General features: G+C 42.6%; 1 protein-coding gene across 3 annotated transcripts in view; it reads left to right on the forward strand.

Moving 5' to 3' along the window:
- The window catches only part of LOC144686698 (sodium-driven chloride bicarbonate exchanger-like), a 344,112-nt gene that overhangs the window by 262,572 nt on the left and 65,208 nt on the right, over nucleotides 1-16,332 (forward strand). For all 3 annotated transcript variants that reach the window (XM_078552275.1, XM_078552273.1, XM_078552274.1), the window contains 4 exons: nucleotides 1,598-1,759; nucleotides 7,078-7,191; nucleotides 11,235-11,396; nucleotides 12,612-12,863. In XM_078552275.1, coding sequence (XP_078408401.1) covers nucleotides 1,598-1,759; nucleotides 7,078-7,191; nucleotides 11,235-11,396; nucleotides 12,612-12,863 — 690 coding nt within the window. The remainder of the gene's footprint in view (nucleotides 1-1,597; nucleotides 1,760-7,077; nucleotides 7,192-11,234; nucleotides 11,397-12,611; nucleotides 12,864-16,332) is intronic.

Genomic DNA, 16,332 nt, shown 5'->3' on the forward strand with positions numbered 1-16,332 from the left:
GCCATCTTTGTGGAGGGTCAACTGTGGCCTGCAGCTATAGTGAGTTCAGTGGGTATTCCCTAGTTGAATTAAATGCTGGACCCCCTGGTCAGCTGCAGGAAGGCTGCCTCCAGCCCTCAGCCATGTTTTACAATCAGTGGGGTGCTCACATGGCAACTGGAAAATTCCTGTCGGTTTCTGCTTAATAAGCCTTTTAATTGACTTAATGGGCTACCCACCACTTGTAGTCATTAACACCTGGTCCCCCTGGAACAGAAAGGACCTGGAGGCGGGACCGTGGTGGGAGACTGGTAGTCAGAAATTGTGGGTCTGTCCATACCATTCCCAGCTCTGCAGCTGTTTGAAAACTTGGCCCAACTTCTCTGTGACAGTTACAGTGTGGCAACTGAGATTTCTTTTGGCTATTCTGTTTTGCATTTTGAAGTCAGGTTACACCATGTAGGATTTGTGGCATAAAGCTGTATCTTTCTGCCTGTTTTAGCATACCTAGCCACTACACGTTTGCTAATTCCCTGTATCTTCTAAGGATCACTGCCATGCTGTTAGCATGCTTTGTACCCAAATTTGCCCCAAGATTCTGATGTAGTTTGTAAGCAAAGGTTTCTGTGATGCTGTCTATGCAATATGCTGTTACACTGTGGAATTTCCTCTCTACCCCTCTCTATCTTATCTGCTTCCTTGATTCCTCTAATCCACCTCTTTGACCAAGATTTTGGTCACCTTTCCTTCCTTGACTTGTCATTCTTTGTTTTTGTATGTCTTTTTGAAGCACCTGGGATGTTTTCTCTGCTGTAAAGATGCTGTATAAATTGAAGTTTTTGTTGTTATTGATGATAGCTTTTGCCGCCTGCTCTGCTGTGATAGCTCCTCACCTGGCTACTTACATTGCTGCTATGTGGACAAGTCCTTCATCTACGTTATTAAACCAGTAGAAATGTTTCCAAAGGTTAGCTACGCTTTAAAAATATCTTGGCTCACGCGCAAGGAGAAGACAAAAAATGGAAACGCTGACGAGAAGTGTAAGGGTTAAAATTAGTATGCCTTGTGGCTCCTTTTTGGTGTAAAGGAGTTTAGGAGTGGAATGCTCTGCAAGTATTCAGCCTACTACTAAATTTGTCAGGTCCATTTTGAGGCATTTTGAATGGCCACTTGCATATGTTAAGTAGGGGCCTATCTCCTGTCAAAGCTCCCCTACACCTGAGGAGAGGGAACCATTTGTAATGTCAGCTTGCATGGAGGCAGTTAGAGAGTCAGTTATTTTGTGGAAATCAGGTCAGGAAAGCTGAAGGTGGGTCTCGTGGAAGATAAGTTTTGAAGTGCAAGAGGAAAGATAAGAGCAAAATTGTGAAAGATGCAGGCTCAAAGCTAGAGATAAATACACCTTAACTAGTCTAACTAGTGGAGGTGCAAAATATTTTTCCAATCACAAACATTGCAAGAAGAATTAAAGTACTTCATTTATTCTCTGTTATTTAATGACGTAACTATTTATTGTTGTACTGTAAGTTTATCAAAATGACCAGTTCAAAGATCATATTTTCAAAATTCTGTTGTACTTCAGTCTGTAAGCTACTGGCTGTACGTGTTTCTGTTTTAGGAATGTATACAATTTCATGGAAGCTTTTTCGGGACAGCCTGTGGACACCATGGCCCGTATGTTCCAGATGTTTTGTTCTGGTCAATTATACTGTTCTTTTCCACATGTACGTTATCACATTTCCTGAAGCAATTTAAAACCAGCCGGTACTTCCCTACTAAGGTAAATGTTTTTATTAATACAGCTCGACAACATTTTGAAGGGAAACTGTCTTTGTGAAAGATGCTTAACAATACTTTTTTGCTTAGGGAAGTAGAAGGTATTTAAGTCATTTTCATCACAGTGATATAATGTAGAAAATGTACATTACAACTTAATGTGTGACTTACATTACTACATTATGGTTATCAATAACTAATTAGAGGTTTTTCACGAACTCAGTGCCTCTTTCATTTTGCTGCTTGTTAGTACAGAAAGCATTGCCATCTAGTGCATAATCAGAAGAATAACAGTTATTTGAAAGCAAGCGAGGCTTCAAAATAGTACAATTTTGTGATATAGTTACCAGTACTAGGAAATTAATTTTAAGTGTTACGTTGCTTTTTGGAAATTGAATAAGTTGTGGTCAGACCTATTTGCTAAGTTAAAAGATTGTGGTCATGAAATTCAGTGAATTAATGTGTGGTTTTTCAATGCTTTTGAGTGCCTTTTGCCTCCAAAATCATGTCGGTGGCATGTACCTGGCTTCAGACTGCAGCATCCTGGCACAGGCAGCAGGGTGGGCTGGCAGGCTTACAGTCAACAGGGCACTGGCAGAGAGACATTGGTGGGAAGACACACGCTGACATTTGAGAGAGGACAGAGGGTTTGTGCTGCACGGTAACACTATCATGGACCTTGGGCAGCACCTCAGCATTCCTAGTCATCTGTTTGAGGACAGGTTGCTGGATTGCTATGATACCCTACAAGTCCCTTTGAACACTGGTGACTACACCCATGATGCAGCAGTCTGAGCTTGCATGGCAACAAGCTGAACTTGCCATCTTCAGTCTGAGCTTCCACTGCAGCGCCCAGCTGTTAGACGACTCCTCTTGTGCTGCAATTTCTGTTCAGCGGCTTCTCTTGAGCTATAATGAAGGCTGAGACATTGGCCACCAGATGCTGCATTACGGTTGGGTCTGTAATTGTGCTAATGGAATTGGCCACCACTCCAGCTCTGGAAAGAGTGGGCTCCAAGGCCTGGGCAAAGTGTTATGCCAACTCTGTGTGGTCTCCTCCATGTCCCTTGACAGTGACCACAGGCTTTCTACCCAACCGGCTTCTTCTGTAGGCCACCCCATCAAAGTGCTCATCTGAGTTCTTTGCAGCCAAAATCATGATTTGCTCTACACCCGGTAAGCTGGCACATGCTACCCTTGTCTGGTTTCTTGCAGGCTAAGAAGGATTAGGTAAGGAGATACCATCAACTTTAATGGTTTTAGCCCCCCTGCTGACCATGGCCTCTGTATTGGCTACTTCAATGATGGCAATCACAGTCTCCTCCATTGGGCTAAGGACATACAGCTGTGCTTGTCTCCCACTGGTTAGTTTCTGCAGCCTCTGGTTATACACCATCTTGTCCTGCAAGAGAGAGGAAAGTGTATCAATGAGTATGGTGCAATGTACTTGAGTGACGTGGCTGCCATGATCGAATAGCTGACAGTGTGTGCAAGCTATGCAAAAGGGTATGAGGGTGAGATGAAGCTATGAATGTCATGCATGAGTAGTAATTGATAGAGATTGTTGGTAGGTGATTGATGAGGTGTGGTCCATTGAACTGGGTGTGAGGTTAGTGATGCAGTTAGTAGGATATGGCATTTGAAGATACATTCACTGACCTTCACTGCTTGTGTTGGGTAATTGAATATTTTGTGGAAATGCATCTAGTTCCTGGGGTGAGGATCTTGGCATTGACTGCCACATCAATGTGGTTCCATTCCTTTTACAAAGATTGTTTGGAGGGCCACCTGGTCTTCTGTAACATCTCCCCTCTCTACCTCCCGCACCTATTGTGACATAAAAAAATCTAGGGACAGAATTTTATGGCCCCATCGCAGTGGGGGTGGGGCCATAAAATGCGGCAAGCCATTCAAAAGTCCACTGAGTTCAGCGGGACTGTAAAATCCCTCCGGCGTAAAATTCTGTCCAAGTTGTCCACTCTGAGCTATGTTGCGCCAATATTGAATGTTTCCCCACATCAAAATCATTTTGCAAATGACTTCCAGTATTTGCTCCAGCCACAATGCACCACACATTTAAGAGGTGCAAGCCAGTTTTATGTAGTGCAGGCTAGCTTTAACTCAGGCTGACTTCCATGGCTTTGTGTCCCTGTGCAGGCTTAGGAAACAAAGGATGTGCTGTAATCCTGCATTGCGATCCTCAGGGGCAGGATTTTTACCTCGTCAGGCAGGCGCGGTGGGTGGGCCCAGGAGCGGCCCTGACACCAACCGCTGCCTGCGATCAGGCCCCTGGCCGATTAACAGCCAGTCACCGTGAAAGGCGTGCTGAGAGCCTCAGCGCTGCCAGGGTGTGAGCGGGAGGAGCACTAGCGCTGAAGTGTGAACATGCGCGGGGCTGCACTCAGCAAAAGCTCCCTGAAAGCATAGAGCTGCCTCAGGGAGCTGAAGATTTTTAACATTACAAATAAAGAATTGAAAAATGGCGCCTCATGTGTCTCTGTTAAAATTGAGTTTTAAAACTTATTTTTAAATCACTGGTCGAAATCTCATCCTGCCCATGGATGAGGTTTCGTAAAAATTGCAAAGGTTGCTTGGCCTATTCGCCTGCCCGCCAACCGAAGGGTTGAATGGGCAGTGAAAAATTTGAGGCTTTAATAGGCATCTTAATTGTCGACGAGCGCACTGCCGCCTCTCATGGGCCCGCCGAGCGAAATATCACGAGAGTGCGCGATGACATCAGGACGACTGCCCGACTATTTTACTCCTGCTCGGGCTGGGCACACGCCCACCCAACGAGGGAAATATCCTGCCCCATGTCTGTTTTTGGACTCTACAATTTTATGGTCTGTCAGTCTTTCCCGGCTGCTGAAGTACTATTCACTTCCAGCATGAGGTGCTCCACCTCCAACCAAGTTATTAATTTAAATTAAAGAAACATTTAAAAAAAATTCGAGCTTGTTTGCACATTAGGGGCTGGATTTTTCCAGGGAGCCGCAAAAAGATGTTGGGACAGTTTCCGGATCCCAAGTTTGTCACCGGGGTGGGGTGGGGGCTGGAGGGAGGGGGAACAGTCATTCATTAGAATTTTTTGGGGCGCCTACTTAATTGGTCTGGAGACAGGATCCAACTAAGGATGGTAGGTGTACTTTCAAAGCTGGAGTGCCAATGGTAGGTAAGTAAGAGAGAGGGCGCTTCAACATGGAGGCACCTTGTCTCCAACTTTTAAAAATCTTTAATGAAAAAATAGTTCATATTGGCAGGCTGCCACGGTGGAGGGAGTGGCGTGAATCCCCTCCACATGGGGTCTGCATCAGCTCTCACGTCAGGCTAGAGGGCCTCTAAGCCTGCTGGAGGGCTTTACCCCCAGCCTGCTGCTGGGTGCCCTCTCCAGGTACCTAAACTGGCCCCTGCTGGTGGAGCAACCTGGAGGCTGATTGCAAAATTCTAATTGGCCTCCTTTAATTGAACTTAATAAGGCTCTTAACAAGCCTATTCGCTACTTGTGTGAGGGCATATATCCTTGGTGCTCTGAGAGGTGTCAGCTGTGGCTCAGTTCATAGCACCCTCACCTTTGAATCAGAGGGTTGTGGGTTCATGTCCCACTCCCGGAAACCAAGAACTGTGATTGTACTCAAAAGAGTTGCAATCTGTGATTGTTGATAACTCGAAAGAGTATCCTTGGTGCTCTGATCGCTCCTCCACAAAAATGGCCCAGGGGCTGGATGCAGCCAAGGAATCAGCACACTGACCAGCACGGCTAATTTTCAGCCCTGCCTGCCTCTGAACCTGACTCCAGCATGGGCTAGAATTCCAGCTCTAGCGCACATTTTAGCAAACCTTTATTCTGTATAGTGTAGTTTTATAATTTAAAATTAGCACAATGTACATTTGCAAAATATTCTTTCCTCTTAACCCAAAGATCCTTAAATCTACTTTTTATTGCAGATATTTTAATTCCCGATATTGCAATGTTATTACGTTGTCTCAATTCATGCAGATGTTTGGAGTCTTAAGATAGATTTTAACTCATGAGTGACTGACAGAGCACATGAGCTCGGTGCTTAATGTTCCCAGTGGGAGATCCAATTCATTTCAGGGCCATCACTCATTACCATAGAATCAGAAAATGGTTACAACATAAAAGGAGGCCATTTGGTCCATTAAATCTGTGCTGGCTCTCTGCAAGAGCAATTCAGCTTGTTCCAATTCCCACCCTTTCCTCTTGACCTGGCAAATTTTTTGTCTTCAGGTACTTATCCAATTCCATTTTTAAAGCCACAAATTAATTTCCTCTCCATCCTCTCAGGCAGTGTATTCCAGATCTTAACTATTTGCTGTGTAAAATAATGTTTTCCCATGACGCCTTTGGTTCTTTTGTAAATTATCTTAAATCTGTGCCCTCTGGTTCTCGCATCTTCCAGCAAAAGGAACAGTTTCTCGCCATTCTATCTAAAGCCTTCATGATTTTGAACACCTTAAGCTATTGGCTCAGGGCTGGTGTAATATCTGTCAGCCAAGTGGTTGACTTGCCAGCAGCAAGCTATGTAGTATATGGGTCTGGCATATATAGGATTAATGTGGGACTGAGTACAGTACCGCCCACATAGTGATGTAAAAGAGCACATTCCCGCACCCAGAGTCAGTCAAGTATTGGACAGAGCTGTATGTACCAGCCAGCATGGAGACAGCTCCTAGCTTGTGCCCTTTACTGTATATTTGTAAATAGTCCTAGAGTCATTAAAATTAACCTATATATGACTACGAAGACTTCTTCAGACCTACAGAACTGTAACTGACACTCTACAACAAGATGCCTTTGGATGTGGGGGAATCCAATTGTGGAGAGAAAGGAGACCATGGCAGTAGCAGCCCACGTTATTTCTGTGTGGAGCCTGGAGGACTACTATTGCTCGCTGAGCCTACAAAAACAACTTTGCACTTAGCTTTGTAGAACCTCTTCCTCATGTTACTGTTATACCCAGTTCAATGCAGCCCATGAGACTGGAAGAGGTTCAAAGAGAGGTACAAGCCCCTGACCTGAACAAACAATTGCACTTTTGTCTTTTTCCCCTGCCCCCCTCTCTTTTGCTGTTCATTCCTGCATGTTGGTGCAGTGTTCTAGCCCCAGTCAATGCTGATATCATACCCAAGCCTATGTGAGGTGTCCAAACCTTGATTTTCATTTCTAGCATTAGTCTAGGCATGAAACACCTTAATTTACAATATCCATGCATACATTGTAACTAATACTTTACTCTTATCCCTGGTAAGTAATTGAATCTTTTAAAAATATGAGTAACAAGCTTTACTTTCTTGTTACAGGTACGATCAACAGTCAGTGATTTTGCTGTCTTTCTTAGTATTGTAACTATGGTTTTAATTGACTATGCACTTGGGATCCCATCGCCAAAGCTCCAAGTCCCCAGTGTTTTCAAGGTAACATATATACAACTTTCCAAGTTAATTTAATATGGTATTTTCTTGAACAATTTTATAAAAATGGAATCAGAGAAGTTTACAGCACACAAGTGGCCATTAGACCCATAGGGCTGAATTTTTCCAATCCGGTAGAGATAGGTTTGGAGGCTGGGGTGCAAGGAAAGTACCGAGAAACTCTTTCAGGATGTTTCCATGTTGCTGTCCCGCATCCAGGTGATCTTACCAGGGTTGGCCTGCCACAGGAATTGGCAGATTGCTTCTTGGGCAGGAAAACAAGTAAGCTAATTAAGACCCCAAATAAAGGCTATTTTTCCCCCACCTCTGCAACTTCCCTGGCATTGCACGGGCCCCCTGCTGCATCAGGAGTCCGGAAATGGGTCAGAGTCAGCTTTGCAGCGGGAGGTCCGCATTTGGACTCAATTGAGGGTTTACATTTATTTTCTGGCTGTAATTCTCAGAGGAAACCTATCCCAAGCAGTAAGCGTGCCCTTGCAGACACTTCTTAGAGACTGCTAACTACTCTAGTTCTTGCCCTTCTTCAATTGCCACAACTGAAGGTGTCTCCATGGCACCGCTGCTACTCCTGCTGATGGCCAGGCAAAATGGTTGCCATCTTGATGGGCCACATTGATTGGACCTCTTGACCCTGGAACTGGGCTGCATCCCTAATTGTACAGGGCTCCAGGGGTGGCCCTTTAATTGGCCATCTTTGGGAAGCTAGTGTCCGATGCCCTGCCACGACCATTTTGGGCTCCCGACCTGGAATTCATCCTGACTTCACAATTGGCATACTAGTGGCTATGTTGGACCTCTTGCGTTTTCTCCACTCACCAACTATTCTTTAAATTGCGTGTTTTTTGCTGGTCCTCAACCTTCAGCCATCTGTAGAGCTGCTTACTTGCTCAACCGTGAAGGATTATGGAGCATCCTCCTCCCTCATGATAACATGCAAGCTGTGATCCTGACCAATGGATCCACCACAGACCCAATCCACATTCGGACTGGAGTCAAGCAAGGCTGTGTCATCGCACCGACGTTCTTCTCGATCTTCCTTGCCGCAATGCTCCATCTCACTCTCAGCAAGCTCCCTGTTGGAGAGGAGCTAACTACAGAACAAGTGGGAAACTGTTCAACCTGTGCCACCTGCAGGCCAGATCCAAGGTCATTGAATTGCATTGTGCAGATGATGCTTGCGCCTGCACACACTTCAAGGCCGAGCCCCAAGCCATCGTTAACACCTTCACCGAGGCATATGAGAACATGGGCCTTACACTAAACACCTGTAAGACAAAGGCTATCTACCAACCTGCCCCCTCCACCAGTTATCAAAATCCACGATGAGGCCTTGGACAACGTGGACCACTTTCCATACCTTGAAAGCCTTCTATCAACAAGGGTGGACATCAGTGACGGGGTTCAACACAGCCTTCAATGTGTCAGCACAGCTTTCGGCTGGCTGAGGAAGAGAGATTTTGAAGACCAGGACTCAAACCCAGCACCAAGCTCATGGTGTACAGGGCAGTAGTGATATCTGTACTCCTATATGGTTCAGGGATGTGGACTATGTACAGCAGGCACCTCAAAACCCTGGAGAAGTACCACTAGCATCGTCTCCGCAAGATCCTGCAAATCCACTGGCAGGATAGGCGCACCAACATCAGTATTCTCACTCAGGCCAACATCCCCACCACCGAAGTCTTGACCACACTCCATCAGCTCCGCTGGGCGGGCCACATCGTCCGCATGCCTGACACGAGACTCCTGAAACAAGCGTTCTACTTGGAGCTTCAACAGGGCAAGCGAGCCCCAGGAGGACAGAGGAAACGTTTCAAGGACACCCTCAAAGCCTCCTTGAAAAGTACAACATCCCCACCGACATCTGGGAACCCCTGGCCCAAGACAGCCCGAAGTGAAGGGAAAGCGTCCGGGAAGGAGCTGAACTCCTCCAGTCTCATCGCCAAGGGCTAGCTGAAGCCAAGCATCGACATCAAAAGGAGCGCGTGGCAACCCACTCGTTCCCCCTACCACCGTCTGCCCCACCTGTGACAGATACTGTAGGCCGTGCATTGGACTCGTCAGTCACCGGAGAACTCGTTTTTAGTTTGGAGGCAAGTGACCCTCGACCCCAAGGGACTGCCTAAGAAGAAGAAGCTAGCGGCAAAATTCAGGCCATCATGTCAGCGCTGGTTCTTTGCTGATTCAATCTACAGCTAATCTTGCTATCCTGCTCTTTTAGTCTTCCTTTAAGTTAGTTAAAATATGCAACAGTGCTTGCCTTATCAACCCTCTGTAGCAAAGTGCACCAAACTCTAACAATCATCCTGCATAAAGAAATTTCACCTAGCCTCTTGTAATAATTTTAATTTAATGACCCCTTCTTACTAGCTGCACAACTAGAAGAAATAAAGGTTGATTTTAATGGCAGTGGCAGAAAATGAGCAGCGATGGATTGGTTACCCAATCTACAACTTACCCAACTTTCCTTTTCACTGATGTCAATGGAAAGGAACATTGGACAAGATGTATAAGGATGGTCAATCTGTTGCTTCCCATTTCCTGCCACTGTCAAGAGTTAAAATAAGGCCCATAACCTTTCTGTGTTCACACAACCAAAACTCTTTGGTATTTTAAAATCTACTTACTTTCCCTTCAGAGAAATAGATTTTTACTCTAAATATATATATGTTATTGTTCAAGGTTGCATGGAACACAAACATTGACTTAGATTATTTGGACTGGATGCCCTGTTTCTGTGTTGCAAATTGTATGTGTGTAATTGTACGTGTTTGCTCATTAATTTATTTAATAAATTTATGTAACATTTTAATACTAGATTGAGATCTATTGAAATACTCTACCACATTCGAGCTCTACAGATAAACCTTATGATGTGTTGCGAAAATCAAGTTCAGAATTCCTATGTTTTAAAATATAACTTTTAGTTTTAGGAATTAAAGTTTTAACAGTAGATAACTGGGGGCTCTGCTGAGATCATAACAACTGGGGGCTCTTTGCAGAATGTACTGGGATATTGGCTAAAGTTTAAGTTAACAAGATTTCACAGAGACTTTTATTGTATTTATTGAGAAGCAGAATGGCTATGTCAGTTGCTAAGACTTCTTGAGAAGGAAGATTTATTCCCAAGTGTTCTGCAACAGTTAACAAAGGTGAGGTGAATAGCATTAGCAGAAATGATTGAAGGGTTGGCTCAACATTTAAAACTTGAGGAGGCAATTTTGAACTTGCTTCTTCTGGAGAAGAACCGTGAAAGTTTAAATCTGGAAAATTAACTTAAAAACGAAGAAACTACTAACATGGAAGACAGTCAAGTTCAGAAGCTGAAATCTGAACAGACTGTTTCAAAGACTGAACTTGAAAATTCATATGTGAATAGCAGTGAAAAATCTCCTCTTGCAGATGGAATTTTGGACTATAATTTTTGCAAGAATAAACTTTCCAAAAAGATTGTAAAAAGTAATATTTTACATCTTAACATGGATATGGATTGGGCAGCACACTACTGAGATGGATTTGTGAATTTAATTCGACAATGGGGTGTTGGTTATTGTGTGTGTTGCAAGTGGTAAGATAGTTATTAAGGTATGCAATATACTGTAAATTGTAATATTTTAACTGGGATAAATGAAAATGCATCGCAAGGGTGATGCATGTTCATTTCTTCCTGGGGAAGCTGTTGTGACAATCTAGTTTATAATCCGTATGTTTTAGAAATATTACTTCTAGATTAAGGAATTAAAGTTTTAACTGTAGATAATTGAATTAACTGAATCATAATAGATAGCATAAGAATACTTCCTGTAACTTAAAAATAATTGACAGATCAAGTTTTCTCTTTGTTGCCCACGGAGAAATTTCAATCATAAGATCAACATATTGTTCTCATAGTCATAAAGTAGGTAAGTGACCTAAATATTTAGCTAAGAAATTTAGAGTAAAGAAGGAAAAAAGACACTAAAGTGGTTTCAGGAATCAGTTTCATTGTAAATATTTTGATTGTGACTTGATTTTTCTTGTTATAGCCAACTAGAGATGACCGTGGTTGGTTAATTAATCCTTTGGGTCCAAACCCATGGTGGACAATAATAGCGGCTTGTATACCAGCCCTACTTTGTACTATACTAATCTTCATGGACCAGCAGATCACTGCAGTTATTATAAACAGGAAGGAACACAAATTGAAGGTGAGTTCAGACATGATCTTTGAATAAGTAAAAAATGTTAATGAGTATTATTTTTAAATGCAATGTCTACTTTGTGTTTGTTAGTCTTTTGTATGGTATATACTTGATTACACAGACTAAGTTTGGAATTTGTCACTACATTTGCAATGATAATAAACAAGCATGTTGATTAATAAAACCTAGTGCAATGCGGAGAATTGCAATTGCTGTATGCTATAAGACTTATGAGATGTGCAATTTTATTCAAACCTTCGGGCAGAATCATGAACACCTTGCCTAAGTTTTACTTTATTTGGATCATTTCTCCATTAAGTAGGCTGTGCTTGTGATGTTACTTTATTTGCACCACTCCTTCCATTCATTACTTAAACCTGCAACATTAAGCATTTTTACCAGCCAAACACTTTGACTTAGTAATTTTTAAATACCAATTCATTAGTACTGAACACATTCACGTTAAAACTGAGTGCTTATTATTGGGATACCAAATGCTACAGCTTGCTTGCCTAATTTCAATCAGGTGAGGAAGGTTGTGGTGGCCCATCCTGTGGCCTCTTTTTGTAATCTACAATTACGGAATAATTTTTGGGATGTTTATGTGTGATGTATGTGTGGCTGATGTAAAAATAAAAATAAACATTTCCTACAGTTTCTTTTTCATTTTACAATAAATTTGGCAAAAAAAAATTACAGTCAGCAAAACTTTAAGCCAGTCTTGCTAATTGACTATTCATTGCACACATCAGCCTTCAACTCAAATTGGTGCTGGTAAGAATTCTTTACCTTCTCTTAATGCTCTCTGTTTCTGTCAACAAAACCGAGTTCTGTCTTTAAAAATATGTTGTCATCCTTTAATATTTCTGCAATTAATTAATTTCCTTCCTTAAATATGATGAAAATAAGTCATTTCTGCTAATCAGAAGTAATATTGAATTATTCATAGAATTATGTTGCTTAACTGATATTGGAATTTAAATTTCAAGGAAGAGTGTGTGGCCACTACCATTGTGTTAGCTGATCAATTCAGGTTTATTTAAAAAATGTGCTATTATTATTTTCACAATTGTACAGTAAGAGACGCTGTACATTTAATTTCATCCTGAAATGACAAACTCCAATAAAATGTTTATCAAAGATGTTTAATTTATCGTATAGACGATTGTCTTTTAAAAATATAGGTATTTGATACCCATTATTATTTTAATTGTTTCACAGAAAGGATGTGGTTACCATTTGGACTTAATAATTGTGTCCATCATGCTTGGAATTTGTTCTATTTTGGGGTTGCCCTGGTTTGTTGCTGCCACTGTACTCTCCATATCACATGTCAACAGCCTGAAAGTGGAGTCTGAATGTTCTGCACCTGGTGAACAACCAAAATTCCTGGGTATCCATGAACAAAGAGTAACTGGCCTTATGATATTTGTTCTTATGGGGTCATCTGTCTTCATGACCTCTGTTCTACAGGTAACGTTAATGTATAATAGTTGTTCTCGGTATTTCAACACAAATAGAAATCTGAATTGTATCAAAATGATCTAGCAATTGGCTATTAGACTAAAAGCATTTTAAGTGTGCATGATTATATTTATTGAATACATTTTTCTATTAGGATATTAAGCTGTCAGGATCTGTCCAACATGATGGGATTGAATAATTAGCAAGGATGTGCTGGTTGATTTGCATCTTAACATCTCTAAGGCTGACCTGGTCAATGTCACTGATGCCCTTTTTTGACTGCAACATTTCTTGTTATTGTTCCTTAACTTCCTTTCAGCATTTGCTATATTGAACCCCACCCTCTTCCATTCCTCCCCATTTGCCCTTTTCTGATTCCATTTTTACCTGTCTGTACATGGCTAGGATGTCTGCAGCAATGATCTCTCCTCCCACTACCATGTAGGGTCCTCCAGTTACATGTTACTGCTCAGTGACATTATGAGATCAGTTTTCATATATTTGAAGACATCACCCAATCAAACTTCTCCAACAAATTCCTTGACTCTTCATCTGACATGAGTGGCCGACGAGTCTGTACTTTCTCCAACAGAACATTGGGAAGACTGAAAATATTCATCTATAATTCTGTTTTATTTTAATGGGTTTACAATTTTGCTTCCAAGATTGTTTGTATTGCTATAATATAAATTATCATGGACTTTGGCTGTTTGGGAAGCTTCATAAAACAGCAGAATCCAGTGTGGAATTGGAGACCAGCTCCCCAGTACAAAGGTAAAACGGGGAGAATAGCTCAGTGACATCACTTGCTAATATTCCAATGTGAAGATAAAAGTTGACTTCCAACAATCTGGCTCAGACTTACCCCAATGCCAGGGTGAGGATCCTACACTGACAGGTCAGCAGTGGCAAAAATAGAGACCAAAGAACCTGTCAAAAGTGAAGTGGATCCAAATGCAAGTTTTGGAAGTGCAAAACAATTGTCTTTGCTGCTGGTATCTATTTTCATCAGATAAACTGGGGTGGATATTCCTTTGAGGGCTATTTCAAGCTTGAAATGCAGGCTTTAAGCCACTTTATTTACTTATGTATAAGGCCTAATGCCAGTTTTAGGAGGCCACAAGAGAAGCCTGAAATGTGGCTCAACCCTATATCGAGACTCAGCATCACAGAATCACACAGTGCAGAAGAGGCCCTTCGGCCCATCAAGTCTGCACTGACACATGAGAAACACCTGAACTACCTACCTAATCCCATTTACCAGCACTTGCCCCATAGCCTTGAATGTTATGACATGCCAAGTGCTCATCCAGGTACTTTTTAAAGGATGTGAGGCAACCCGCCTCCACCACCCTTCCAAGCAGTGCATTCCAGAATGTCACCACCCTCTGGGTGAAAAAATCTTTCCTCACACCTCTCCTAAACCTCCTGCCCCTCACCTTGAACTTATGTCCTCTTGTGACTGATCCTTCAACTAAGGGGAACAGCTGCTCCCTGTCCATACCCCTCATAATCTTGTACACCGCGATCAGGTCGCCCCTCAGTTTTCTCTGCTCCAACGAAAACAACCCAAGTCTATCCAACCTCTCTTCAATACTTAAATGTTTCATTCCAGGTGAGCGGGATAAGGTTTCCAAAAGCAAATAAAAATGAAATAAAAGTTTTAAAATTTAATTAATAAACTGCCCCTGTTCAGGTGACAGAGTCACAGGGGACATGTTTAAAAACATTTTTATTTTATTTTTAAAAAACGTTTCACCTCCCTGAGGCAGCTCTGTGCCTCAGGGAGATTTTCAAGCACTCACTCGTGTGCATGCACAAAGTTCATGCTCAGCCCGCTTGCCCTCCTCCTCCACCCAGTGTTTCGCACTGAGTGGGCCTTAATTGGCCTGCCAGCATGAAATCGCGGTCTGGTCCCAATCGCAGGTGGCGGCTGGCGTCCTGACCGCCTCTGCCCGCCCCCGCCGAACCCAACCACCAAAGGCACAATTCTGTCCCCTCTGTGCACAAGTGCTCAGGTGCCTGCTCAGACTATGCAAATATGGTGACTTCCCTCTGACCCTGCTTATTTTGGGAAGAGCAGCGCTGGAGGGTGCATCCAGGCATTTACACCTTGGTGGATAATGGGTGGATTTTGGGGCCCAACTAATTTTGCAATCAGTGCAGGCTTGGCACCGAATTTATTTTTTCCCCAAAAATACACTTTTTCCATAAAATTAGCAAGAATTATATTATATAAAATTCAATTTTGATGTTACACAAAGTGCAATACAGTTCAATTGCTTTTAGTGCAGTAGGTGGCACGCTGAGGTGCCTCATGACATTTACAATTACAAGGTTATATTTACAATATACACTGTTATGATCCCAGCTAATGTTACTACTGGACAAACCAGATACCAGGGTGGAACCCAGCTTGATACACCCTAACATTTACTTTTTGTTTAGAAATGTGGAGGGCGGCAACTGAACAGAGTCACAGGAGTCAGCTGATGATCTTTTAACAAAAGAATAAAACATTTATTAAACAAGAAATTATGAACTTTATTACATTACTCCTTCACGCACAACTACACCTTTACAGATATACTGATTTGTAAGGATACAAAGTTACAAAAGCTAACTTATGTTCATTATAAGTAACAGTCCATGTGAACCAATAGACAATCTGTGGTCAAGCACACCAAACTCTGAAACCAAGTGACAGATGCCACCCCAAAAAGATGCTATGGATCCCTCATCAACTCCCCCAGACACTTGTCACAGCATGAGCCAACCGGCCTCACTGAACTCCATCTTTCACACGAGGGTTTCCAATCTCCACTTTCGAAGAACCTGCTTTGGAAACTTCTCCCAAATGACACTTTCTCTCAGACACCTTTCACAAGGGTCTACTTCCAGGGTTTCGATCTTGCTTTACGATGTTCCTCACCCCTGAATCGCCACATTCATTCGAGCTTTGCCTTCCATGTACTCTCTCTCAGATACTGAGCAGCGTCAACAGAACGCCACTGCTTCACATGCCCATAGTAAAGAGTTACAGACCTTCAGCTATCTCCTTGGGTCTTCTGGATTTTCACAAGCCTATTTTGCTTTAAGTCTGCACCCTACAGCTTTTTCCCTTTAAGCTTGGAACCTTCCTCTCTGCTCTTTACTTTCACTTCCACTGAACAGGACCTTTTCCTGACTTCTGTTCTTCCTTTGACTAGAAGATCCTCTTGGGACCGCTCCTTTCTGTCTCACTCCTTGGCTTTGGGACCCTTTGGTTATTTTGGGAAATCTGCTCTCTCTGCAGTTTCCCCTGCTGTGTCCAACTTATCCTGGCTCCAACTGTATTGAAACTATGGCTGGAATCGTTCCAGACTTGGACTAAGTTTAGTAGCGGGTGGGAAAAAGAACATTTCACTCGTCAGCTGCAGTGGCAGTTCTTTACGCAATATCATCCCAAACCTGCCTCATTAATCATACGTTCACATGA

Source organism: Cetorhinus maximus, chromosome 11 (genome assembly GCF_964194155.1).
Source record: "Cetorhinus maximus chromosome 11, sCetMax3.hap1.1, whole genome shotgun sequence".
In the NCBI taxonomy this organism is placed as follows: Eukaryota; Metazoa; Chordata; class Chondrichthyes; order Lamniformes; family Cetorhinidae; genus Cetorhinus; species Cetorhinus maximus.